This window comes from Peromyscus eremicus, chromosome 8a (genome assembly GCF_949786415.1).
Source record: "Peromyscus eremicus chromosome 8a, PerEre_H2_v1, whole genome shotgun sequence".
NCBI classification, from domain to species: domain Eukaryota; kingdom Metazoa; phylum Chordata; class Mammalia; order Rodentia; family Cricetidae; genus Peromyscus; species Peromyscus eremicus.
Window position 1 is genome coordinate 92169151 of NC_081423.1, and position 26450 is coordinate 92195600.

Here is a 26450-nt window from a genome sequence, read left to right on the forward strand (position 1 = left end):
AGGAGTTTCATAATTCCTGTATAACCAAATGTACAAAGAAAGGAAACATAATAACAATAAAAACATTAGTTCATTGGATTCTTTTGATAGAGATACTACTGAAGAGATGAGTGAACTTATCCATTTATTATACTATACAAGCAACTAGAAAAAGAAGTTATAGTAGTTCAAACTCTCAGACCTTTGTTCTAGGTGTTAAAAAACCAATTCTAACATAAACCTGGACTCTGTGTGTGTCCATACAAAACTGCACATAAATGGTTAACAGGCCAGTGAAACCTGCCTTAGAATGATCTGCTTATAAAGCTCGCCCTTGACTAGTACCTGGGAATCTGGATGGAGGAAGATTCCTATTAGTGTCAAAAACTCTACACACACACAAATATAGTTTATGCTGAATGCTTGTTTTCCTTTAAGGAGTCTAGAATTGTTCTGTGTTATGAAGTCTTGAATTGCTCTGTTAGGAAGAGTAGCTCTATGACCAGTACCAACAGGAATCATGGATACTGAGTCTCTAATAAACTATAAGACAATATTTTATAAATATGGTACAAGTAAGTTACGGAGAAATTAAGGGACTCTGGGAATCTGTGCCTGACTTCCTCCAGATTGTGCCTCATATGATTTAGCCCTTTGCCAATTTTGCTTCACAGCCTTTTGCTCTAATAAATTAATATATAATGAGTATGGTAATATGGAAAAATCTTATATGAGTTCTTTTGGGAACTCACTGAAACAGGATGATTTGGGAAACACTGAACACAGAAATATATAATTTTTCATTTTTAAAAATATTTTTGTTTAGACTGTACACCATGATATAATTATTCCTTGGGATTTAGCATTTCCATGTTTATCTCTCTTCAGGCTTGTGAACTTATCTTATAAAGTAAAGCAAAAATCTCACCAGCAAGAATGTCAGCTTCATCCATAAAATGAGTACTGAATACTGTCACTCTGTTAGCTTTTCTGTATTTTAAAAGATTCCAAACAATGTGACGAGAGCAGGGGTCCATTCCTGCTGTTGGTTCATCTAGCAGTAGTATCTGAGTGAACATAGGTATAAAAAAAAAGCAAGAAAACCAAATATTTAAAATTTATGTGGACACTGGAAAATTTCTCTATTTCAAGTTAATATTTTCACCCGAAAATCTGTTTTTCACTCTTATATAAAGTTTGTATAAATGTTTAAAATTATAAGTGAATCTTTTCTGTGGTTACTTATATATAAGATACTGGTATATCAATCGGACAAATAAAGTGAAAAAATATTAAGTATATTGCTATATATAATTGAATCTGCATATACAGCAAGTGATTTTTTAGAGGATGTCCTGTATCATTTCAAGGTAAGTAAGCATTTTCAAGAGACGAGACATTTATTCTTTCTATTTTTTTAGGGGAACTTTTTATTAAGATAGACTCTTACTGTATAGTCTAGACCGGCCTTGAACTTATGACTCAGCTTCTTAAGTGCTGGATTACAGGCATGTACCACCTCGTCTGGCTTCAAATTGTTTTTAATTTAAAAAACATGATAGTTTATCCATTCTTCAGTTGAAGGGCATCTAGGTTGTTTCCATGTTCTGGCTATTACAAACAATACTGATATGAACATAGCTGAACAAGTGCTCTTGTGGTATGATTGAGCATTCCTTGGGTATATGCCCAAGAGTGGTATAGCTGAATCTTGGGGGAGATTGATTCCCAATTTTCTAAGAAAGCGCCATATTGATTTCCAAAGTGGTTGTACAAGCTTGCATTCCCACCAGCAGTGGAGGAGAGTTCCCCTAGCTCCACATCCTCTCCAGCATAAGGTGTCTTCAGTGTTTTTGATCTTAGCCATTCTGACAGGTGTAAGGTGGTATCTCAGTGTTGTTTTGATTTGCATTTCGCTGATGATTAGGGATGTTGAGCAATTCCTTAAATGTCTTTCAGCCATTTGAGTTTCCTCTGTTGAGAACTCTCTGTTTAGTTCTATAGCCCATTTCTTAATTGGACTGTTGGGCATTTTGATCCAGGCAGTGGGAAGGGGTCCTGTGCTCATTGCATGAGTTGGCTGTTTGAAACCTGGGGCCTATGCAGGGTCGCTTGGCTCGGCCTGGGAGGAGGGGACTGGACCTGCCTGGACTGAGTCTACCAGGTTGATCTCAGTCCTCGGGGAAGGCCTTTGCCCTGGAGGAGGTGGGAATGGGGGATGGGCTGGGGGGAAGGGGAGGGGGATGGGCTGGGGGGAAGGGGAGGGGGTGGGAAGAGGGAGAACAAGGGAATCCGTGGCTGATATGTAGAACTGAATTGTATTGCAAAATAAAAAAATTTAAAAAAAAAAACACGATAGTGGGTGCTTGCAGAAAGTACAGGTGATAAAAAATTCAGAATCCATCCTGATCCCATGCTACAGTAGAAAGGAGGAACACAGCAGGAGAGTGGTTTCCATAGGCTCTATGTCATAAACACATACATGAGCTTTTTAACTATGCATAAGGCAAAGTTGCTTCTCTGTTTCTACAAGCTAGGGAACAAACACATATAAAATCAGTGCACCCAGATAGTGGCTAACTTAATTATCCCTTTAATTTTTGTCTTGTTTTAACTTTTTAAAAATCTATTTATTATTTTATATGTATGAGTGTTTTGCATGCATGCACGGCTGTGCACTTCATGTATACCTGGTGCCCCAGAAACCAGAAAAGTGTATCAGATCCTCCTGGAACTGGAGTGAGAAACTGGAGTGAGTTACTATGTGGGTGCTGAAAAACGAACACAGGTCCCCTGGAAGAGCAGTCAGTGCTCTTAACCACCAAGGTACATCTCCAGCCCCATAACCTTTTATATCTAATACAATTTAAAATTATCTCACCAGTGAAATTAATACTATATTTACCTTTGGATTCCCAAGAACTGCAATTCCTAAAGACAGCTTTCTTTTTTGGCCCCCACTTAATTTTTTTGCTTGGTTATCTTTGATGGCTTGCATGTCCAAATCCAGTAAAACCTTTTGCACCTGTAAAAGTAAAGTGTGAACAATGTCATTTTAACAACCATATAATTTCCATAATCATCAAAATTAGTTTTTATATATCTTAAGTTTTATGTATCTTAAGTTTTGAAGTATTATTTTAAGCATCATTTAAGCAGTATAATTTTTAAATTAGTTTTAATATCAACTTAAAAATGTTAGGATGTGCTTAATTTTTATGACTATTATACATAATTTTGGAAATAATAAGTAACAAGGTTCTTGGAGGAAGTCTGTTTCAATTTTGTGCCTTGCTGGGTAATGGGGAAGGGAAAAAGATGAGTCTGAAGGCTCTGTGTGTACTGAGGCAGGGAAAGTGATGTGCAGAAGAGGGGTGAGGGCAGAGCAGATGAGAGGAAGGGAGGGAAAAGTATCTTCAAGACGAAAACAGAATTATTCACATGTGCTAAGGTATGTACTCCACATCCATCTAATTCTTCATATTTTCTGTTTACTGGCCCAGACAGGTTTTATATGTTTAGATTTTCAAGCATATTTATTGCACAAATATTACAAAGTATATTAATTTATAGGAAATACAGTGATGGTTTATATATGGATAACATACTTCTTGTATTATATTGTTGGCTGGGATTCCTTTGATTGAAGCCAAAATTGATAAATTTTCTTCTACTGTCAAAACATCAAAGTTTATATCTAACTGTGGACAAATGCCAATCATTTTTCTTGCTTCAAACATTTCATCTATTTCAGAGACTCTGTGTCCATATATAGAAGCAAAGCCTAAAAGCAAAATATTTATATTTACATTAAAGACATTGAGTGTTAAAAAAATTCATGTTTTGATGTAACTAATAATTTACTCATTTTGTTACAACAAAATGTTACAACATATGCAAAGCCAGAATTAATATAAAGTTAGAAGACATAACATTCTCATTTAGATAGTATTGGTGGTATGTTTTCACTTATATTTGAAACTCATTTTCCTTCATTTCCAGGCCATATTATATAGTGGAAAGAACAATAAACTACAGGCTTAACATGAAACATCTATATAACTACAGTGACACTATTTATATTTATGGTTCATAAAGACTTCTTTCAACTTCAGATACTATGAGATAATGAAGTAAGATCTACAAATTTTGCACAAGCTGGCTGTATGATCTTGAACATAATGTCTTGAATTCCAGCTTTCTTATTTCTCAAATGAATGATAATACACTCCACTTATGAACTGTTAAATCACGTGATAATGTATGGTGAACTCTAACAAAAGTCGTATGTCTAAAGTATAAGATATTACAACTAATGTCAGAGAACATCGCAAATAAAAACAAAGAACAGGTCACACTAATTTCAAAGTTCAAGTCTTGTTTACAAAGTTGAAATGCAGATTCAATATTATCTGGTCCCTTTATGATAAAATTTACTTCACTGACAATATAGTAATTGCAGAAACATGAGAATTTCACACAGAGTTTACACCTATAAAGCAATCGCAGATCTAGATTATACCTTTGAGGTACTGCTTCTAAAATTTTATTTTAGAAGATAGTGTTGATATTTATCATTCTTTCCTTCATCTGCATATTGAGATTTTGTGTTTTTTTCCAATATCAATTTAATTTCCAATTAGTTACTTACTGACTTATTTTCTCATGTAAGTAAGGAATAAGGACCTGTACACATATAAACATGTGATGGAAATAGGTATATTAAATAAATAAAAAATAAAGTTAATCAAAAAAGTAGTTAAAAATTTAATTTTTTTGTACTTTATTAAATATCATGGGACCAATTTCTTATTTTAAAAAAATAGTGTATATAGTAAAAAAAAAAAAAAACAAAAAAAAAAACTTCTTTATACATGTAGAAATAGCTATTCCAAATCACTGCATAAATCATCTAGTATACATGTAAAGAGACAAATAATTGCTACATACTGTGACTCCTTTGTTAATAATGCTTACAAAATTTTAAGATTTTTTTTTTCTAAGTGAGAAAACTCTTACCATCAGAAGGTGGGCACAATCCACAAAGAATATTCATCAGTGTACTTTTTCCTGTTCCACTATGACCCAGTAATGCAGTAATTTGACCTTCATATATGTCAAATGACAAATCTAGTTCAGGGAAAAAGAGAAGGCTCAAATGTGTTTTTAATTTCTGTTCAGCTATATATGGCAATTCATAATTCCAAGCAATGTTAAGGAAGACAAATTTCAATACATAAAGGTAACAACATAGTTTATGCAGTTAAGTAGCATCAACATAGTCAGTGGTTTAAATAACAGGAAATGTAAATAAACTGTTATTAATTTGTTCTGACACTAAGATTTAAGGTATACACAAAGTATTTGAAGGTTTTCTGTGTACTGACTTTTAAAAATTATCAAGGAAATTAAAAGAAAATTTTATCTCACAAAGGTATCTGAAGACATGTTAAATACAGTGGAAACAAAAAGAACAAAACAAGGAGTTGATACCAGAAGCACAGGAATAGCTAAGAGAATACGTAAAAGGTTAAATTTGTACAATTTTTCTTATTTTCATTTTATGTGCACAGATGTTTTACCTGCATGTGTCAGATCCCTTGGAAGTGTAAGTTACAGACAATTGTGAACTGCCATGTAAGTGCTGGGAATTGGACTCAGGTCCTCTGGAAACAAAGCCAGTGTTCCTAACTACTAAGCCATCTATCTCTCCAGCCCCTAAGAGTTCAATTTAATGAATTATGTACAACTAGATGGCTCTATAATCAACTGAAGGAGGACAGATATGAACAACTCAAATGACAAAGCAGGAATGAACTAGTCAAGAAACGACCCTAAGACTGAGAGAAAGCTCCTGGTAGGAAGCCTCACTGTTCACTCAGCCATGTAAGGCTGACTGACTGATTAGAACTTTCATGATCCGGAGAGGTTGAAATGTTGCAGGTCCAGAGCCTAATTATGATTTATCTTGGGCTACTGTGTGCCCCTGTAATAGTCATTCCTTCCCCACATCTGTGTTTGACCTAGTGTCCCTGTGACTAACAGGGAAAATCCTTTGAAATGTATTACTAGGCAACTAGCTTCCAGCAACCAAAAAGCTAAGAGTATATCAGCTAGCACTTGAGGCCTATATCTGTCCACCACCCTGCTTTCTACTTGAAAATAGAAACACTGCTGAGTTTGTGTGCTTTGTTACTACCCTGGAACATGAAATTTGAGGTAATCTAAATCTGTGTTCCTGGGCCAGAGTCACTCATATTTGGCTCCAGAATAAACTCTCCTAATCCTCTGAGTGAGAGCTGTGTTTCTGCATCCACAACTGAAATGTAAAAGAGGAAGGAGAGGGAAGTCTCATATCCCAAGTCAGTAGCTCAGGCTAATGATGGCAGTGAGTTAGTTGTGGTGGGGCACTGAGGTGGCAGAGAGAGGAGGAATCAAGAGTTCAAGACCATTCTAGGCTTTATGGCAAAACCTTGTTTCTTAAAAAACGAACAAATTAAAACTGTGGGATCTTAAAAGAATAATGTAGGAAACATTTAGTAAGAAACTTGTAACAAGATCATGAATATAATTACCTCAGAGGAGCTCAAATATACCAATAATCTGTGCACACATACCTATGTCAACCAAAATAGTTCAGTAAAGTATATATTTCCTATATGCTCATTAATACACATCATGAGTCTTTGTAATTTTAATTATCGCATTGTGATTTTAATTTGTATTGCCTTAATGAATAATATTTAACATAATTTCATGTGCCGATTTGCTACCCATTTTTTTTTCACTGGTAAAACATGTTTAAATAGTTTATCCATTTATTACATGGCCTCCTAGGTAGCTGTCAACTGGACACATCCCCAAGTTTTTGAGTCTCAATTGATAGACTGCCTCCCTCACATTGGCCTGTGGGCATGTCTGTGGGACCTGTTCTTGATGATTGGTATGGGAGGGCCCAGCCCACAGTTGACAGTGCCACCTCTGGGCAGATAGTCCTGGGTTATATAAGAAAGCTGAGCCAGGGAAAGCAAGCCTGCATGCAAAGTACCTCCATGGTTTCAGCTTAGCTCCTGCCCTGACTTCCTTCACTGATGGACTGAAGTGTAAGATGAAATAAAACCTTTCTTCCCCAAGTTGATTTTGCTCCCATTGGTTAACATATAAAGCTGCATTGGCCTATGGCAAGGCAGAATAAGGTTAGGCGGTACATTCAAACTGAAGACGGAGACAAGGGTGGAGTCAGGAGAGACACCAGCCTGAAACCCAAGGAACAACAAAATGTCAGCAGACCAGTAATGTCATGGCCATGCAGCAACATATAGATCAACAGAAATGGGTTAATTTAAGATGAAAGAGCTAGCTGGCAGAAGCCTGAGCCATAGGCCATACAGTTTGTAATTAATGTTTACATTTGTGTGTTTACTTGGGACTGAGCAGCCGTGGGACAGGGTGAGACACAGGAAAACTTCCAGCTACATCTTGTGTTCCATTGTGGGGCAAGAATTTCTACCTAAAACCTGAGAAAGCTTTAAAAAAAGGGTTCTAAAACAGAGCCAAGAGCAGCTTCCCAGTTTGTGTCTCTCATGTGAGCTGCAGCACAGAGATGCAGCATTTGAGCTTGAGCACAGCATTGTGGATTCCTGCCACCATACACCAAGGTGTCGCTGTGTGGCGGGTTTAGCTTTTGCTAGTACAGGAAAAAAAAAAAGTTTCTGGGCTACAAGCTACTTGATGGAGGCACAGACCCACTGCTTCCCAGAGCTGGTGGTGAGCATGGCTCCCAGAGCTGGCAGTAAACGTACCTAGGCCATGATGGGAAACCTAACTGAGCAGAGTCAGCCAAAGCTGCTATGCAGCTTAGCAGTTTAAAATCTCTCCTGGTCAGAAAAGGATTATAGATACATAGTAAGACAGATACAGATGGAATAAACCTCTAAACAGTTTATAGTGTGTGTAAAAACGTACATAGACTTGGAAAAGAGAGGAAAATGAATAAAGGCAGTTATATAAAGAAATAAATAGTTTTAAAAAATAAAGTCTTTAGAGACAATAAAGTAATATAAAAGAAATAGCCACATAAATATGGAAAATACAGAGAGCTGGATTATGTATATTGTGTTTTCTTTAAATTTTTTGACTGTTAATTAGCTAAATGCAGAAAGACATTTGATTGTAAAGATGGCTAAATTATGTATATATATATATATATATATATATTTTAAAGGTATCTTGACTTCAAACTTTGGATCTAAGGATATGTTGCTTTAGAAAGGAGGCTCTGCTTTTGTTTCCACAGGAAGCAAGAGGCTGTGGATTTGTTTCTGGTTAAGATGGATCAGATTTGATTAAGTGAGACCTCCTGAACCTTGACAGATGGTAACTATCAACAAATGTTAGCCGGCGTTGGTGGCGCACGCCTTTAATCCCAGCACTGGGAGGCAGAGCCAGGCGGATCTCTGTGAGTTAGAGGCCAGCCTGGTCTACAAAGCAAGTTCCAGGAAAGGCGCAAAGCTACACAGAGAAACCCTGTCTCGAAAAAACAAATAAATAAATAATAAAAAAACTTTAAAAAATTAAAAAAAAAAAAAAAGTGCTGGAGAGATGGCTCAGAGGTTAAGAGCATGGTCTGCTCTTCCAGAGGTCCTGAGTTCAATTCCCAGCAACCACATGGTGGCTCACAACCATCTGTAATGAGATCTGGCACCCTCTTCTGGCCTGCAGGCATACATGCAGACAGAGCACTGTATACATAATAAATAAATAAATCTTTAAAAAAAAAAAGGAAGAAATACAGATTAATAATAATTACTTATCTATGATAAACTTATAGTCATGTTAGTTTTCTAGGTATATATAGATATATTTCAATTAGGTAGGTAATCTTCAAACACTTCAAAGACCTACAGAATATGGCATTTAAAATGTTTTAAAAACTTAGACTTTTCTGGACAGTGAGACATATCTGCTCCCGGCAGCACCAATTTACTTCGAGGAGGAAGATGGGCATCAAAGACACTCCATATGGAGTTTATCTTCTTCTTGGCAAAACTGGCCATTTGGGCAAGAAACTGTTCTTGCCTGGAATGCTTGACAGTATATTGTATAAATTGGACATGCAGGATTCGTGGGAAAGTGACCACTAAGCTTTGTCAAAACAAGGTGAGATGGTCCTTCAGGTTCCTGCTTCACAGAAGATACTGTCAGACATTCTGCAGGACATAGAGGAAAGCGACTGATGAATTTTGCCAATAGGTAAGACAATCCTTCAAATTTTCTGCTTCATAAAAAAGTCTTCCAGAGACTCTAGACCTGCAGGCTGAAGATGAATGCCTCAATGTTGCAGAGGAACTTTGGGTGACTGCCCAGACAGCCAGATGTCTCTGTCATTTCTAGAATTTTGGAAGTTGCTTATAATGCATTTCCCGTTTACTTAGGGAATATTATATCCTTCTGGGATCTTTGATGGAGTTGACGACTAGAGTGTTATAATTATAGTTTTCCTTAGTCATCATAAAAGATAAATTAGGTATAAAACTTTGTACTCACAAAAATAGGGGATGATAGAGTATTTTCTAATTTTGCCAAATACAAATAGACTAGCTAGTGTAACTGTAATTATTGCTTGATAATTGTTTTGGTGTGTGTAATTTCACTATGTTAAAGTTAAAACCTTCCTTTTTTATTAGAAAGAAAAAGGAAAGTGTTGTGGGATGTCTTTCTGTATGCTGTGAGTATATATTGCTCCCATTGTTTAATAAATAAAGCTGCATTGGCCTATGGCAAAACAGGTTGTAGCCAGGCAGGAAATCCAAGCAAAGATATATAGAGAGGAGAAAGGCAGAGCTGGGGTAGATGCTGCAAGCCGCCACCATGAGAAGGAAGATATGAGAGAAGACGTAATGCCACGAAGCCACGTGGCAAAACATACATTAATAGGAATGGGTTGAGCTAAGTTGTAAGAGCTAGCTAGCAAGAAGCCTGAGCCATAGCCCATACAGTTTGTAATTAATATAAGGCTCTGTGTGTTTACTTGGGACCAAGTGATTACAGGACCCAGTGGGAGACAGGAAAACTTCCAACTACACTTCTGTTTTCTTATTTTGCATTTTGAGGCATTTTAAAATATTCTAGATAAAAGTGCTTTGTTGACATAGGATTTACAAACCTTTCTTCCAATCTATTACTTTTTTCACTTCCTTAGCAGTATCTTACAAAGAGCAGAAGACTTTTTCAATCGGGTACAATTTGTGCTTTTGGAACCATAACTATAAAACTTCTGTTTAACCAAGTCTCAAAATATTTCTCCTAGTTTTAATTCTTTAAGTTTTATTGTCATAAGTTTTGTATTTGGTTGTATGACCCAATTTCCACTAGGTTTTGTATACAGTGCTCAGCATGGATCACAGTTCATATTTTTCTAGTTTTGTTTTAAACTTTATTGAAAATTTAATTCTTATAAAAATGTAAGTAATATTTCAGCTGTAGCTGGAGTTTTTCTATGTCCCAGCTGGCCAGCAGTTGGGACAAATCTCTCCCACTCGCATCCCCCAAGTAAGCACACAGAGGCTTATATTAATTATAACTGCTTCGCCATTAGCTCAGGCTTATTACTGACTAGCTCTTACACTTAAATTAACCCATAATTCTTATTTATGTTTAGCCATGTGGCTTGGTACCTTTTCTCAATTCTGCCTTGTCATCTTGCTTCCTCTATGTCTGGCTGGCAACTCGTGACTCGGCCCTTCCTCTTCCCAGCATTTTCTCTTCCGCTGGCCCTGCCTATACTATCTGCCTGGCTACTGGCCAATCAGTGTTTTATTAAACCAGTGTACAAGGGCATTATCCCACAGCATTCTGTGTTCTCTATTTCACTGCTTTTTCTATTTCTTTTATGCCAAGAAAAAAGTCGTGATTACTATAATCTTGAAGCAAGGTAATGATAAACTCCAAATCTGTCGTTGTTGTTGTTCACATTTGTTTGGGGAATTCTAAGTCATTTAATTTATACATAATTTTTAGAATTCACTTTTCAAAATGAACAAAAAAGTCTAACAGAATTTTGATTGAGTGTGAATCTATAAAATCTGTATAGAATTCACACCTACACATTCATTCTTCCAATCCTTAAACATGGTATTTCTGTCTAGTTCTTAAAGCTTTGTCAGGAATGTTCTGTACTTTTTAAGATATAAGTCTTCTACATTTTTCTCAGATTTATCTATAAATGTATAATATTTTATGCTATAGTGAATACTGCTTTTTATTTTAATTTTCAATTATTTGATGAGGGGATGCAGACACACAACTGATTTTATATATATATATATTTATCTTGGACCCTGTCACTCTTCTAAGCACATTTTTAGTTTTACTATATTTATTACAGAGACTGATCATTTCATCTAAAAGTAAGTTGATTTCATTGGTTCCTTTACAACCTGGGTATCGTTATTTCTTTCTCTTGCTTCTTGGCATTGGCAGTAACTTCCAGTTGAATAACTCACATTGGAGGCAATACCTAACTTTTAATGTCAAGTAAAACAATTAAAGAATCATTTATCATTAATAGCACTGCAGCCAGAAATGATAGACTCATATATTGGGCCTAATTTAAATTAAGAATTTGCTTATGCTCATCAAAACACACTGTTCAGAACCAAAAGGCATGCTTCAAATTAGAATAGGATATCTGAATACCTTTATCCAACACAAGCCATGAATCTAAAGTATTAAAAATGAAAAATTTAAATAGGTACTTTAGAAAAAAGAACATTCAAATGCCCAATGAAGGAATGATAAGGAGCACTATGTATTGGGCCAATGTAAAATAAAACTATACTAACATACCACTGTACCCTACCAGAGTAAAGTCACATAGATTAAAAATGTCAGTGTATGTGTATTTTACTGATCCTGGAAGATATTGACATATTGCTAAATGAACCCCAATTCTCAAGATAGTTCATCACAACAAACAGAATCTTAAAAAGAGATAACTAATATATATACATGTACACAATAATAAAGTGTAAAAGAACAGAATATAAACTGGTTCAAATAGTTGGGTATTCCCATGTTAACAGATATCACTTTCTGGCTTTATTAACTTCCATGTTGTAAGTTCTATTATCAACATAGGTCACATAAAGTATCTATAATGGCAAGACAGAAAATCTTAACAGTTAGTTTAAACTTCTCCATTTGTACTATGATGTATTGGACTAAATTCTGGGCAGGGTACTTACTTCTCAAAGCCTCCACATTTTCATTTTTTTTTCTATAAGCCTTCTGAATACCACTTATTCTGAAAAACACAGATTTATATTAGAAATATACACAAAAATGTATGCTTACATGTGTTTACACATATGATATTTTTATCCAAGCTGTCTTAATTGCCTTAAGATGTACCTTTTAAATTCTGAACTAGCTATACATCTCTAGCAATATAAGATACACTCCACACTATTTAAGATAGTGATGTACACATGTACCTCGGGTAACAGATATTCAAATTTGGAGAAAAAAATGGATGGGTGGAACTAGAGGGATATTTTATAATCACATGTTCAAAACAAGAATAAATTTGCATTATTGTTCAAAAAATGGAGGAGGAAAGAAAAGGCTGAAATATTTAATAGGGAAAAATAATAAACCACCTTCCTGCTAAAACAAAAAAAAACAAAGAAAAGTGACATTAAGGACACAATTATCTAAGAAGCTACAAAAGTACACTGCTGCTCTCCATTTTTTGTATCATTCACTCCTTTTCATGCTCAGATAACTTCTAAGTGAAGCACTTGCTTCAAGGAATTTACAGATTATTTTCATTTTTCATTAAAGGAGATATAAACTAGATGTCATTTCATGTCAGCAATATCAAACTGCCTACAAATGTGATTTTTCTCATTCCACATCTTTTATGATAGTATAACACAGGATTTAAATATCACAATTTCCATCAACAGTTCTATCTATACTTCCAAAAATGAATCATACCTTATAGCTTCTTTTCCTATAAATTCTGAAGAAACAGGCTCAACAATTTCACTAAGACTAATATTCCCATTAACGTTGCCCTCTGATAGCTCCTTATAATTTCTTTTGGTTTTTGACCAATATGATGGTTTTAGAAAGTATAAAGATGATCTCCTTAAGCCAAATTCTCCTAAAAATAGAAATTAAAAACAGAGCTATAAGAAATTCTTTCTGAAAGCATTTTTAAAATCATAGATAGTAAATAACCTTATTTTCTTAATTTTGATTTTAAAAGTCATATTAGATGGGTGTGGTAGCACACACATTGAATCCTAGCACTTGGGAAGCAGAGGCAGACAGATTCTGAGGTTAAAGCTAGCAGAAACTACACAGCAAGTTCCACCCAGAAAAGATTATAGAGTAAGACCTTGTCTCAAAAGAAAATTAGTAATAATTAATTAAATAAAGTCATATTAGCTGGTATTTACCATATTAGATAGACCTGGAATACAGAAAAATATAATAAGGACATCAAGAACACATGGTAAATGATGAAGGGTGACAATCATATACAAACATCACTAAAGGTACTCAGTGGGTTGTATTTACATACTTATGCATTTAGACAGATATTTAGATAGACAGACAGAAAGACAGATAGATGTAACTACAACAAAAAAAAGAGGCCATGAATTTGGGGGGCGGGCAGGGACATGAAAAGAGTTGGAGGGAATAAAGTGAAAGGCACATAATGTAATTGTATTTTAATTTTTAAAAACGAAATTAAATTTTTAAAAGGTGAAGAAAAGTGTTTGGAGTTACAAGATTGCTTCATAGTTTTAGATTTTAAAGGGTTAAATAAAATAGTTTTAAGAAATTAACATAAGTAAGGATTGAGCTGTGAAGTTCAACTAACTTTTCAAAACAAACATCTCTCTTTTTACACAATCTCCTTATGTTCACTAGTGGCTGGTGAATACACAACATAATGTATATTGTGAATATATGCACATATATTACTTAAAAGCAAATTAAACCACCAAAGACTTAAAATACTCTGACTAGGAAGGGGAAAAAAGTTAAACTGACCCTATATGAGCAAAATTTCTTTAGAATCTTTACAGTAACCAAGCACATACCTGGAATGACTTGATCAAGATAAACAGCCAGGAGGACATAGAATACACTATCAAGAGCCAGCATGACAACAGTAATGATTAGAGGATAGGGGCCTTCAGTCAAATTAGAAAATAAGGCACCTTCATTAAAATCTTCTAAATGCATGACCTGAAAACAAAAACACCAACTTTATTCACAAAGATGATTAGAACAAAGCTAACACTACTAAGCATCATTTGTTTTATCCAGAGTGACATTAACAAAACTATTTAAAAAGTAACTAGAAACAAGCCATTATAAGGAAAATAGTAAGGACCACCCCAAAGAGAGAGAGAGAGAGAGAGAGAGAGAGAGAGAGAGAGAGAGAGAGAGAGAGAATGAATCTAAATGATTCATTTAATCATGGTTTCTATTCTGTGTGAGTTTTTTTGTTTTGTTTATTTAAGACAGGGTCTTGTAGACTAGGCTGACCTTGAACTCAGAGATCTACTTGTCTCTGTCTCCTGATTAAAGGATTTACAGGCATGCACCACCATGCCCACCTTTTAATTCCTTTTCCCAGTCTATGCTTCTGAAGCTTGTATGCAACAGTACAGTCTCAAAGTGTGTAACAATGACTCTTAAGTTTCAAGTAATTAAATCAATTGATTAATATATTTATAAATAATCAATTGCAATGTTACCTCATAAAACATCTACATAACATCAAACATAAATCACATATAATAACTGAGTTTATGTTCTACTCTATAAATAGCTTCTTAGGAGATTTTTTTTTCATTTGACTCTGATTATACATGTAAGAAAAATAAAAAAACAAATTTATAATGTAAGTATTCTTAATTTAAATTTCTTTATGTATACAGATGTTTTGCCTGCATGTATGTCTGGGCACCAGGTGTGTGCCTGGTGCCGGAGGAGCAAAAGAGAGCATCAGATTCCTATAACTAGAATTATAGCCACTTGAAAGCCACCATGGGGGTGCTAGGAATTGGACTCTGAACCTCTGGAAAAGTAGCTAGTTCTCTTAACCACTAAGATATCTCTCGTTTCCCTAATTCTAAATATTATTTAGATGAATGACAATTCCATGGCTCCTAGACTAATAAAACCTTCCCTACACACTTAACATATTTTATTATTTTACTCGTGATAACTTTGTTCTGTGTCATATACAATTTTCTGCTCAGCATTCTTCTGAAATAAATTTAAGTGTTCACAATAGAGCAATGAAGATTATTTGGAACTCAACCAATGACTTCTAATAAACTGAGTTATTACACTGAAACAGAGTTATGAGATACACTAAAGCAAAAACTGAAGAACTTGTAAGCAAGACATTTAACTGAAAACTTAAAATTGGAGACATTATAAGTGACAGTAAATATAAGGTATACTCTAGTATATTTCTTTCTGATGAAATTTAACAATTTTCTTCCATTTCTTTCTCAAGAAGTGTTAGTGTTGTTTGTTTACAAACAAAAGGTGCTATTAGTGGTAGGACAAGACACTGTAACCAACTGGCAAGCAAAGAAAACACTTGGAGAATGAAAGATGAATGCATTACCTACCTGGGCAATACCAATCAGAAAGGTACACTGACAGAAAGGGCTGAAGAGCCACACTAGCGATTTGGGGAAACTTTCCATGAGGACTATCAAAAGGCCGACAAATCCAAGTGCCACAGTGACAAAAAACTCAACTACTCCCACGTGTTTTGATTTTTTAAAAAGAGGTGTCAACATTAAAGCAAAAAACACCTAAAAAGCAGAAATGTTAAGGTTAATTTATAACTCATATACACTGATAGAAAAGCAAATTAACTTTTTTGTGAAAGAAAGTTGCATTAATGAGAAACTACAGCTGTTAAAATATAATTTCTAAATGCTACAGGAAGAAGCTTTGTTTTTACAGAAATAGAGATACACATTTAAAATTTTTAAACTGACAAACGTTAATGCCTACATTTATCTGTATAATAGGGAAACATAAGCACATTTATACAATGGAGTCCATGAGGAGCCATGTGTTGGCTAGCTAGCCCCATGGACCCACCTGTTTCTATCCCCTCACCTTCCCAATCCTCAACTCCCACCTTGGGGTTTCAGATACATTTATGTGGGTGCTGGAGATCTAAACTCAGGTCCTTACCTTCGTCAGGCAAGCACTTCCACCCAAGTCCCCAGTAAGTTTTTAAACAAAGAATCTATGTTTTAAACTGAGTGTTGAAAATGATATATTAGGTCATTATACTAGAAATAGGAGTTATTTATAATTTATTATTTTGAAGAATGGAAATGATAGTAAAAGTATTTAACAATATACAGACAGGCACATAAATCAATCATAATGAAAACTGGAATCATTTAAAACAATGGTCAGTCATTATATTCATCAGTTAGCATACCAAATGACTATCAGACTACTAAAGAACTACATTTAAGAAAAAAAAAAGCCTTTAAAACTAATTGTCGCTGGGCGGTGGTGGCGCACGCCTTTAATCTCAGCACTCGGGAGGCAGAGCCAGGCGGATCTCTGTGAGTTCGAGGCTAGCCTGGGCTACCAAGTGAGTTCCAGGAAAGGCGCAAAGCTACACAGAGAAACCCTGTCTCAAAAAAAAAAAAAAAAAAAAAACTAACTGTCCTAGAGCATAAACTAATTTGAAAAAGTCAAGGCTTCATGAAAGGGGGAAAAATACAGCAGTGTACAATCTTCTACAAACTATACAAAGACAATAGCAGAACTACATGTAAAATATAATATGCCAAAAACAAGTTAGATTTAAACATGAGATTATAATTTTTCTAAAAGCATTATTATATAATACTACATCATGTACTATTTAGTTATTTATCTGTAACTTAGTAAATATCTTTATGGAAAATTGACTAAGTTAATCAATGAAAAGATTATAACTGCATTACGAAGGTACTCTGATATTTCCGGTTAAAATACTCACAGATGATAATCCATATAAAAAGAAGAGTAGAAAAATTACAACGCTGCTACTCTGAGGGAATAAGGAAGAAGCTGTTGCAATGACTGCCATAAGAAGTGACATAAGGAAAATCAAACTTGTATACAGAAGAACCCAGGAAAGCCTACAATGAAAGTGCAAATACATTTAAAGTCAAATGAACGCACTTCAGCAGTGAAAAAAAAAAGCTTTAAACTAAGCTTCAAATTTGTTTTAGCCATTTTATTCTTTAAATGAATTTATTTGCATGTGTTCATGTACTGAAAATTAATATTGTTAAATAACCAAGAATAAAGTATTAGTCAAGTCATAGGTGAATGTGACTGATATAGAGATAAAATGCTCTCTCTCAGCATCAAAAAGTTTTAAAATGTAATAGCTATTCATGATTAAAGCTAATACTCTCAAAATCTAAAAGAGCACCAGCATCTCTGATTCTCTTAAACTGTAAAAGTTTAGTAAGTCAATATAATTGTTTTCTTTATGAAACGAACTATAATTAAACCCTGAACCTTTGGTTATTAAAAACACAAAAGTCCTTACCAATTAATGACATAATTACCACACTCACACCATGTGAGCTGCTGATTAATAAGATCAAACTAGAGTCACTATTTTTACTCAAGAATTTCCCTCAAATCAGAGCTCAATGGAATTATTATAGTATTTAATTTCACATTTTATTTCTTTTCCCATTAGCATTGAAGAAAAATCATTTTAAAGAAAACTTCAAATTTAAACATTTATTTGAGTTAATATATATTTATCACTTAGAGCTAAATTCATCTAGCAATTTCAATACAAAAATAATAATCCATTGCTTCTTAAAAGCCATTTCTAGAACATTTAAAAAAAAAGAAAAGTTAGGTGTAGTCACGCACACCTTTAATCCCAGCACTCAGGAGGCAGAGGAAGGAAGACCCCTGTGAGTTCAAGGCCACCATGGTCTACCTAGGAAGTTCCAAGACAGCCAGAGTTACTTGTAGAGACCTCTTTCAAAATAACAGTATGGGGCTGGAGAGATAGCTCAGTGGTTAAGACTGTTCGTTTGCTCTTGCAGACGACCTGGGTTTGATTCCTAGGACTGACACAGGGGCTAAGAACCATCCGTAATTCCAGTTCCAGAGAATCCAATACTCTCTTCTGGCTTCTGCAAACACTGCACACACATGGTGCACAGACATACATGCAGGCAAAACATTCATACATGCAAAATAAAAATAAATTTAAAAAGTAAAGAAAATGTTAAGACATAACAAAAGTTTTATAATTGTTACAATAGGCCAAATAAAAATGTGTAAATGCATCTTTTAATAGCAACTTACACAGTACTAACCTTCTTTCTAAATGAGCTAAAAGAAACCAGTTTTTGTTTGAAACAGCATCTGACAATGTAGCCTAGGCTGGCCTCAGACTCAAGACCCTCCTGACTTAATTTTTGAGTGCATTATAGGCAGGCACAAGCCAGCCAGCTTATAAACAATGTGTCTTAATATACAGTAGAAAGAAAAAAAAGTACTTAGCTATTTATAAATATTCATGCCTCCATAAAATTAGCACTGTATAAAAATGCTGATATAGTAACACTCACTCATGGGAACTTTTTTCTCCACTGTGTCTCTATAAATTACCTATATGTTCCTCATCTTACTTTACTGGTTTTCAAGTGGGGAAAAGAGTTCAGGAACTACATGTGCAGACCCTGATCTTTTTAACTAAATTTTCAGTGTTATGTATATGCTATGACATTAGGGAAGGACATTAATAGTCAACTTTTAATTTTTAGAGATTTCATATCTTCAGTGCAATGATGAGATGAAATACATGGTACATGGCTCATGGGTTCAAACAGAATGTGAGATAAAATTTAAATGTACTGTCAACACAAACTTCCCACACTGCTTTTCCCTTACAGTAAAACAAGCAACTAATTAGCTAATCTCAAATTCTAAGAAAAACGGAAATACTACAAGGTTCAGGATCAGCATTACAACAAATTGGGTAAATTAGAGTATACTGCTCAAGATCTGTATATTTAATACAACTGTTAACTATACTAAGTAATAAATCGTTAAACATACCAAAAGGCAGTGTCATGAAGTCCCATTATCTTTAAAAATTCCTTTAACTTTTTTTCTTTTTCTGCTACAATGTGAATTGCCAAAAAGTACCCAAAAGGTGAAAATGCTATGACTAGATATATTAAAATGACTCCTCGGGGGAAAGTGTCTATTTCTACAACAGCAGTTTCTCCCATGATAACAGCTTTAGTTGACTCCAGCTCCTTCCACAGAGAAACATTGGTCTTCAGCTATAATTACAAAATGTAAACACATTAAATTAATTTAGTTCTGACAATAGCTCCGAATAAAATGTGATTATTATTACCTAAAATTAGTAAGTAACCTCATGCAAATAAAATACTAAAAAAAAAAACCATACTCTTGAAATAAAGTGAGTGACCATAATATCATCATATAAAGCAGAATTCTCCTTTTAATTCATTCTGGAAATTAAAAGTTTGAAGAATTGGAATGAATAAATTTTGATTAATTCATCCAATAAAATAAAATCATATGATTTTATTATCACATTAAGCAGATTAAAGGCATATTAAGAATATGCTTGCTTTTTCAAAGCTGAGGCTTATAGGAATGATTAACAGCCACCATTCCTAGGGCTATATTTTAAAAGGCTCTTTTATTTAAAGAGCATGGGTTTTTTTTTTGTTTGTTTGTTTTTTGGGTTTTTTTGGTTTTTTTCGAGACAGGGTTTCTCTGTGTAGCTCTGCACCTTTCCTGGAACTCACTCTGTAGCCCAGGCTGGCCTCAAACTCACAGAGATCCGCCTGGCTCTGCCTCCCGGGTGCTGGGGTTAAAGGCGTGCACCACCACCGTCCGGCAAGAGCATGTTTTCTTACTGCTTTAAAATTGATACACTCAGGCCGGGCAGTGGTGGCACACACCTTTAATCACAGCACTTGGGAGGCAGAGCCAGGCAGAATTCTCTTGAGTTCAAGGCCAGCCTGGTCTACAGAGCAAGATCCAGGACAGGCACCAAAGCTACACAGAGAAACCCTGTCTTGAAAAACCAAAATAAAATAAAATAAAATAAAATAGATACACAGGATATATTTACAGAATTATGTAATTAAAATATTTACCAACTGATACTTCTAATATTCAAATAAATGCCTGAAATACAACTCTGTACTAGACAACACAGTGGTCTAAGCTTGTGAGGGCTAATGTCTGACTGAAACACAATTAAGTTCTGTAGTATCATCATAGAGACACATCTAATATTTCAATCTTTATCTTAACAGTACAACTGAAGTAACACAGTATTACAAACCCTAATATAGCCATAGCATGCAAGTTGCAATCATTTTTAAAACAATTCTACACACATTATCTTATTTGGTTCTTACAAGAGTCCTGTCACAAAAAAGTATTACATTTACAGTCAGTGTGCTACCTAGAAGTTTAACAGCTAGAAGAGACAAGACTGCTGTTTACAGACTCCAATCCTACCTCTATTGTATCATGCATACTCTGAATGTACAGTTTGGTAGAGAAGACTGCTTGTATGCATTTTTATATTAAAATATTTTATAGTAAATTTCAAATTGAAAAAGCAAATAGGAAAAACCCCCACAGATACTAGGGAAAATGTAGAAATGTGATATGTAATTCTTTTTTTTTTTTTTTTTTTTTTTGGTTTTTCGAGACAGGGTTTCTCTCTGTAGCTTTGCGCCTTTCCTGGAACTCACTTGGTAGCCCAGGCTGGCCTCGAACTCACAGAGATCCGCCTGCCTCTGCCTCCCGAGTGCTGGGATTAAAGGCGTGCGCCACCACCGCCCGGCGTGATATGTAATTCTAATGGCTCTCACTTAAGGCACAAAATTTAAGGCCATACCTTTAGAGCATAATTTAAGAATTTATACACCATCTTAGAGGCAGAATTGTACTAAAGCTTAGACTTAGGAGTCAAAAGACCATAATCTGATCCTCTGCCAGTAATTCAGGGTCATGAAGCTACTTGATATAACTTTATTTTCAGTTTCAGTCTCAGAGGGTTGGTAAACATTAAATAAATTTATATGAGAATATAACTTAGAAACATTGTTTAATAAATAAGGGATAAATGTTGAATAGAAAATAAAATCTAGCACTACAATTAAGATAATAAAGGTTGTCGCCTTCTTTAACTTATTTGCATTCAAGTGAAAAGTCTAAAATTTCAGATCCTTCATAATACAGGAATATTTCAGAAATATTGCCTATAATCAATAAATATATGGTATTGATATATAGTATGCTGAATAATATTCATAAAACTATACAATAAAAGTAGACTTCAAGAAGTATTAAATTAGAAAATATTATTTCTATTTTATCTTTTTTCTCAAATGATTATGTTATGTATTATATATATTTTTAAGTAACTTAACCAAATCCAACTTTAAAGAATTGAGGAATAATTATTAAATTGTGGTTTGATTTTTCTTCCTTTGTTACATTTACCTGTATAATGGCAGCATCTATTGATGCCTGTAAAACTGTAAACCCTGAGGACCAGTACTGAGCAGCATCACACGACTTTGAACAACCAGCTATAGGGAGAAAAATACGAGACATAAGAATCTTTACAATATTGTAAGGACTTTCTTCTGAAAATAACACATGGAAGGTTACCAATGTAGCACAATCAATCACTCTCTACAGGACCAAAGAGAATATGCCACTAACCTTCAAAGACAAGTATCTGTAAGATTCCTACTTATTTGAATGCTCAGACAAAATTACACATGTTAGAGGCTGGCAAGATGGGTCAGTGAGTAAAAGTACCTGCCCCACAAGCATGATAACCCAAATTCTATCCATGAAAGCTACAAAAAGCCAGATATGGTGGTTTGTATGTGTAACTCAAGCATTCCTATGGTGAGATGATAGACAGAGACAGAACAACCCAAGAAGGTCATGTCATGGGCCAGCTAGCCTGGAGTTCAGAGCAGTAGAAACAACAAGAAAGACCATGCCTCAACAAGATAGAAGAAAATCAACTTCCAAAAGTTGTTCTCTGGCCTCCAACACAGATGCAGTGGATTTACATATAGTCACACATATAACACATATCACACATATCACATAAAACAAAAAAATGATAGGATACTAGATGGTAAATGAATAAAGATATAAATTCATTATAAACACAATTATTGAAAAGTCACTTTTCTAGGGCTGGAGAGATGGTTCAGTGATTAAGAACACTTGCTGCCACTATGGAAATCAGTGTGGCTGTTCCTCAGGAAGATGGGAATCGATCTACCTCAAAGTTTTAACTACTACACCCAAAGTATGTTTCGTCCTACCACAGAGACATTTGTTCAACCACATTCATTGCTGCTCTCTTCATAATAGCCATAAATTGCAAACAACCTAGATGCCCCTCAACAGAAGAATGGATAAAGAAAATATGGTACATTTTCACAAGAGTATTATCTAGCAGTTTAAAAAAATGACATCATAAAATTTGCAGGCAAATGGATGGAACTAGAAAAAAATCATCCTGAGTGATGTATCCCAGACCCAGAAAGACAAATATAGAATGTATTCACTTATATGTGGATATTAGCTGTGAAGTCAATAATAACCAAGCTACAATCCATAGAACCACAGAGGATAGGTATAGAGTAAGAGACTAGAAATAGCAGATATATCTCATTAGGAAAGAGAAACAGAATTATTTTTATGAACATATTGATGGGGGGGTTCTGGATTGGAAGATCAAGTATGAATGGAAAGGGGAGGGATGAGAGAGGGAATATGAGTAGAAACAGACAAAATTAAGGGGCATTTGGAGGTTAGTATGAAAACCTAATACAGTAGAATCCTCCTAAAATATATACATATATGAAGTTGATCTAAATGAAAATGCCAAATAATGGAATAGATAGAGACCTAACTGGCCATCTCTTGTCACCAAATGAAGCTTCCAGTACCAGGTTTGAGTTATAACTAGTTGAGCTGTTAGCCAAAAGCCAAGAAACAACCCAGGAATCCCCAAACAACCTATGCTGTTGCCAACACTACAGGCTTCTCTCTACAAACTGACATCAAGGCCCCACTGCTGAAGACAACACCTACACAACTCACTGAACATGGAGATGTCAAACTGGTGCCTACATAGAGCATTCACTCTATGCTACAGGGTAAATTTGTTACAGGAAGGTACTCTATATGCTATCAAAAGAGAAACAGAAACACAAAGCCAGCCACAAACCTTTATGGTGTACTACCTACAAGATATGCCAGGGCAATGGTGGCACAAAGTTTGTGAGAGTTATCAACCAATTCCTGATCTGACTTAAAGCAAACTCCATGAGACGAAACCCATAACCAACACTAAAAACCAGAGACTAGCTAGCCTAGGGACCTAGGGCAAACCCAAATAATCCAAGTCTAAAAACAAAAAAGAAAAAAAAATGTAGTGATAAAATGACTACTACTGATATTCTACTATACTCATAGATCTGTGCTTTGTTCAATCATCATCAGAGAAGCTTCCTCCTGCAGCAAATGGGAATGAATATAGAGACCCAATCCAGACATTACACAGAGAGTGAGAGACCTTGGAATGCCAGCCCTAACTGGGATGTCTCCATCAAATCTCAAAGCTCAGGGAACCCCAGGGAAGATGAGGAAAAAAGAATCTAAGAGCCAGAGGAGATGGAGGACACCAATAAAAACAAGGCCCTCTAAAACAACATGAGCAAAACTCATATGAACTCACTGAAACTGAAGCAGCATGCATAGGGCCTGCATGTGTCTGCACCAGGTCCTCTGCACTTATATTATGGCTTCCAGTTTAATGTTTTTTATGGGATTCCTGAATGTACAAATGAGTGGGTCTCTGATTATTGTGCCCTCTCTTGGGCTCTTTTCCTTCTGTAGATCTGTCTTGTCTGACTTCAATGTGATAGTTTCTGTTTTATCTTATATTTTATTTTGTTATATTTCTAAAAAAAAAAATGGAATGAATGAAATGAATGAATGAATATAAACTTTGCCACTAGGGTATAGGTTAACAATGGAACTGTCATTTATATCTGCTAGGAGACAGAAAAACCAGTTTTCTCCAACAGAATGACACTGGGTATATCAACTACTCCAGGGCAGATCTCATGTTCAGGAGTAGCTGACCAGCAAATAATGGACTCCATAGGTCTTTCGTGTATATGTTTTTATTTAGTAACAGTTTTGGTGTTTTGTTTTCTTTTCCCTTTTGGCAAATATATTTTGTTTTCTAAATTTTAAATATTTTGTAGTTGTATTAGGTTTTTGGTTTTTTGAGAAATAACTAAGTTGGGTGGGTAGGGAGAGGAAAGAATCTGGACAAACTTGGTCTGAGAGGTGAAGAATATGACCAAAATATATTTAAATTTAAAATTATTTTAAGTAACAAATAAGTAAATAAAACAGAGGGAGAGAGAGAGAGGGGGAGGGAGGGAGGGAGGGAGGGAGGGAGGAAGGGCGGGCTGAGAACCCAGGTTTAATACCCAGTGGATAACTCACAACCACATGAAAATCCTGTTCCAAGGGATTGAAAACCCTCTCCTCACCTCTGTGATCACTAGGCATGCACATAATGCACATACATATGAACAGGCAAAATACTCATAAATACAAAATAAAATAAGTAAGTCACTTTAATGTTTTAAGGTAAATCATTCTATAATGCACATTTATCTCTGACACATGAGTAGGTCCAAGTTCATAAAAAGCGAAATAAGAATTTTCCTAACAAGTTTTTGGAATAAAGGAAAAACTTTCTGTACTTAATACAGTGACTTTAATATTGTATAATAAACAGAGTTGATATTATCTTTTCATGGGTTTAAACAACTGAAGGCAATTCTCCATGTTTCAAACGTAAACTTAAGAAATTTCATTGGTAGGAGACCTTGAGACTTTGAACATTTATATCATACCACAGTGGAAACGATTACATGTAGGAAAAATTATACATTTAAAAACTCATAAAATGAAAGATACAATTTTTTAATGTAAATGATATTTACGTAAGTGTATTAAAATTAAAATGAATGTTATAGTTATTTTATATAGCATATCTTTAGTGTAGATAGATATTTGGAAAAATGTACATATACAATTTTTATTTCTGGATATAGGTCTCATCATGTACCCCAGATGCCCTGGAACTAACTATGTAGATCAGGCTGACCTTGCATACACAGAAAGCTGCCTGGGAGTAAGGTGAGTGCCACAATGTCTGACCTCATACCTAAATTTTTTTATGCTGCTCATGATAGTTTTCCTACCTAAACAAGTAAGTACAGTTGAAAATGACAATATTGGACACACTCTTATTTTGATTATAAAGAAATGCACTTAACACTGAGTTCAATGATTATATATAAAGTTACTTACCTCGTGAATCCATATAAATAGAAGACACTGGAATCATATCAGGAAAAAAACGAAGTTCATAGGACATGATGTCTTTGAAAACCACACCTACAAAGTTGCTTGACTTAGAAAGACTGGATGCTAGCATTTCTTTCTCATTTGCATATTCTTCAGTAATTATAACTATAAAATATTAGAACAAGTAACTCAGAACTTGTAACCATTTACTGAAATACAGTAGAATCATTTTGTAATTATATTTGATGAATGGTATATTTTATCAGTACTTTTGTCTTAGTCACTAATTTCTTAGAAAATGAAGGTAACTGCAAAGAAAACAATGACATAAAATGATCAACAATATTATTTTACAGATAATAAGTTGTGACCTGATTGCAGAAATTATGTCATTATAATACATAATTTATGTCTATGATACAGTATAATATGAAACAATATTTAGAATATTTCTTCAAAATATATTATTTGATAATTTCAATGTGTTGTTATACATTCTAATTCTATATTCTAATGCTGAGTAGTTTTTATATCATCTCCACTTTTAAATGTCTTGGTTTTGGTACTGAAAAAAACCTAGGGGCTGGAGAGATGGCTCAGAGGTTAAGAGCACTGGCGGTTCTTCCAGAGGTCCTGAGTTCAATTCCCAGCAACCACATGGTGGCTCACAACCATCTACAATGAAATCTGGTGCCCTCTTCTGGCCTGCAGACAGAACACTCACTGTATACTAAATAAATAAATCTTAAAAAAACAAAACAAAACAAAACAAAAAAAAACCTAGGTCCTTGAATATGCTAGCTATACTTTTTAAAGTCTGTAAGATTTCAGACAGAAATGAAATTATAAAATAATAATGTAGTTCAATTACCTGTTTCAAAGTAAAATAACTCCTAGTAATTGAAGTCTTACTTTTAAATATTTGTTTTTATAGAGAAAATTTTTCC

At 34.7% G+C, this 26450-nt stretch overlaps 1 protein-coding gene across 2 annotated transcripts in view; it reads right to left on the bottom strand.

The window, feature by feature from the left end:
- Positions 1-26450, bottom strand: part of Abca5 (ATP binding cassette subfamily A member 5) — a 74668-nt gene that overhangs the window by 37408 nt on the left and 10810 nt on the right. For both annotated transcript variants that reach the window (XM_059272045.1, XM_059272044.1), the window contains 12 exons: positions 25507-25668; positions 21580-21668; positions 19135-19364; positions 17036-17177; positions 15648-15836; positions 14097-14244; positions 12979-13147; positions 12225-12283; positions 4999-5109; positions 3588-3763; positions 2885-3004; positions 908-1046 (listed from right to left, as the gene is read on the bottom strand). In XM_059272045.1, the coding sequence (XP_059128028.1) occupies positions 908-1046; positions 2885-3004; positions 3588-3763; positions 4999-5109; positions 12225-12283; positions 12979-13147; positions 14097-14244; positions 15648-15836; positions 17036-17177; positions 19135-19364; positions 21580-21668; positions 25507-25668 (1734 nt within the window). The remainder of the gene's footprint in view (positions 1-907; positions 1047-2884; positions 3005-3587; positions 3764-4998; positions 5110-12224; positions 12284-12978; positions 13148-14096; positions 14245-15647; positions 15837-17035; positions 17178-19134; positions 19365-21579; positions 21669-25506; positions 25669-26450) is intronic.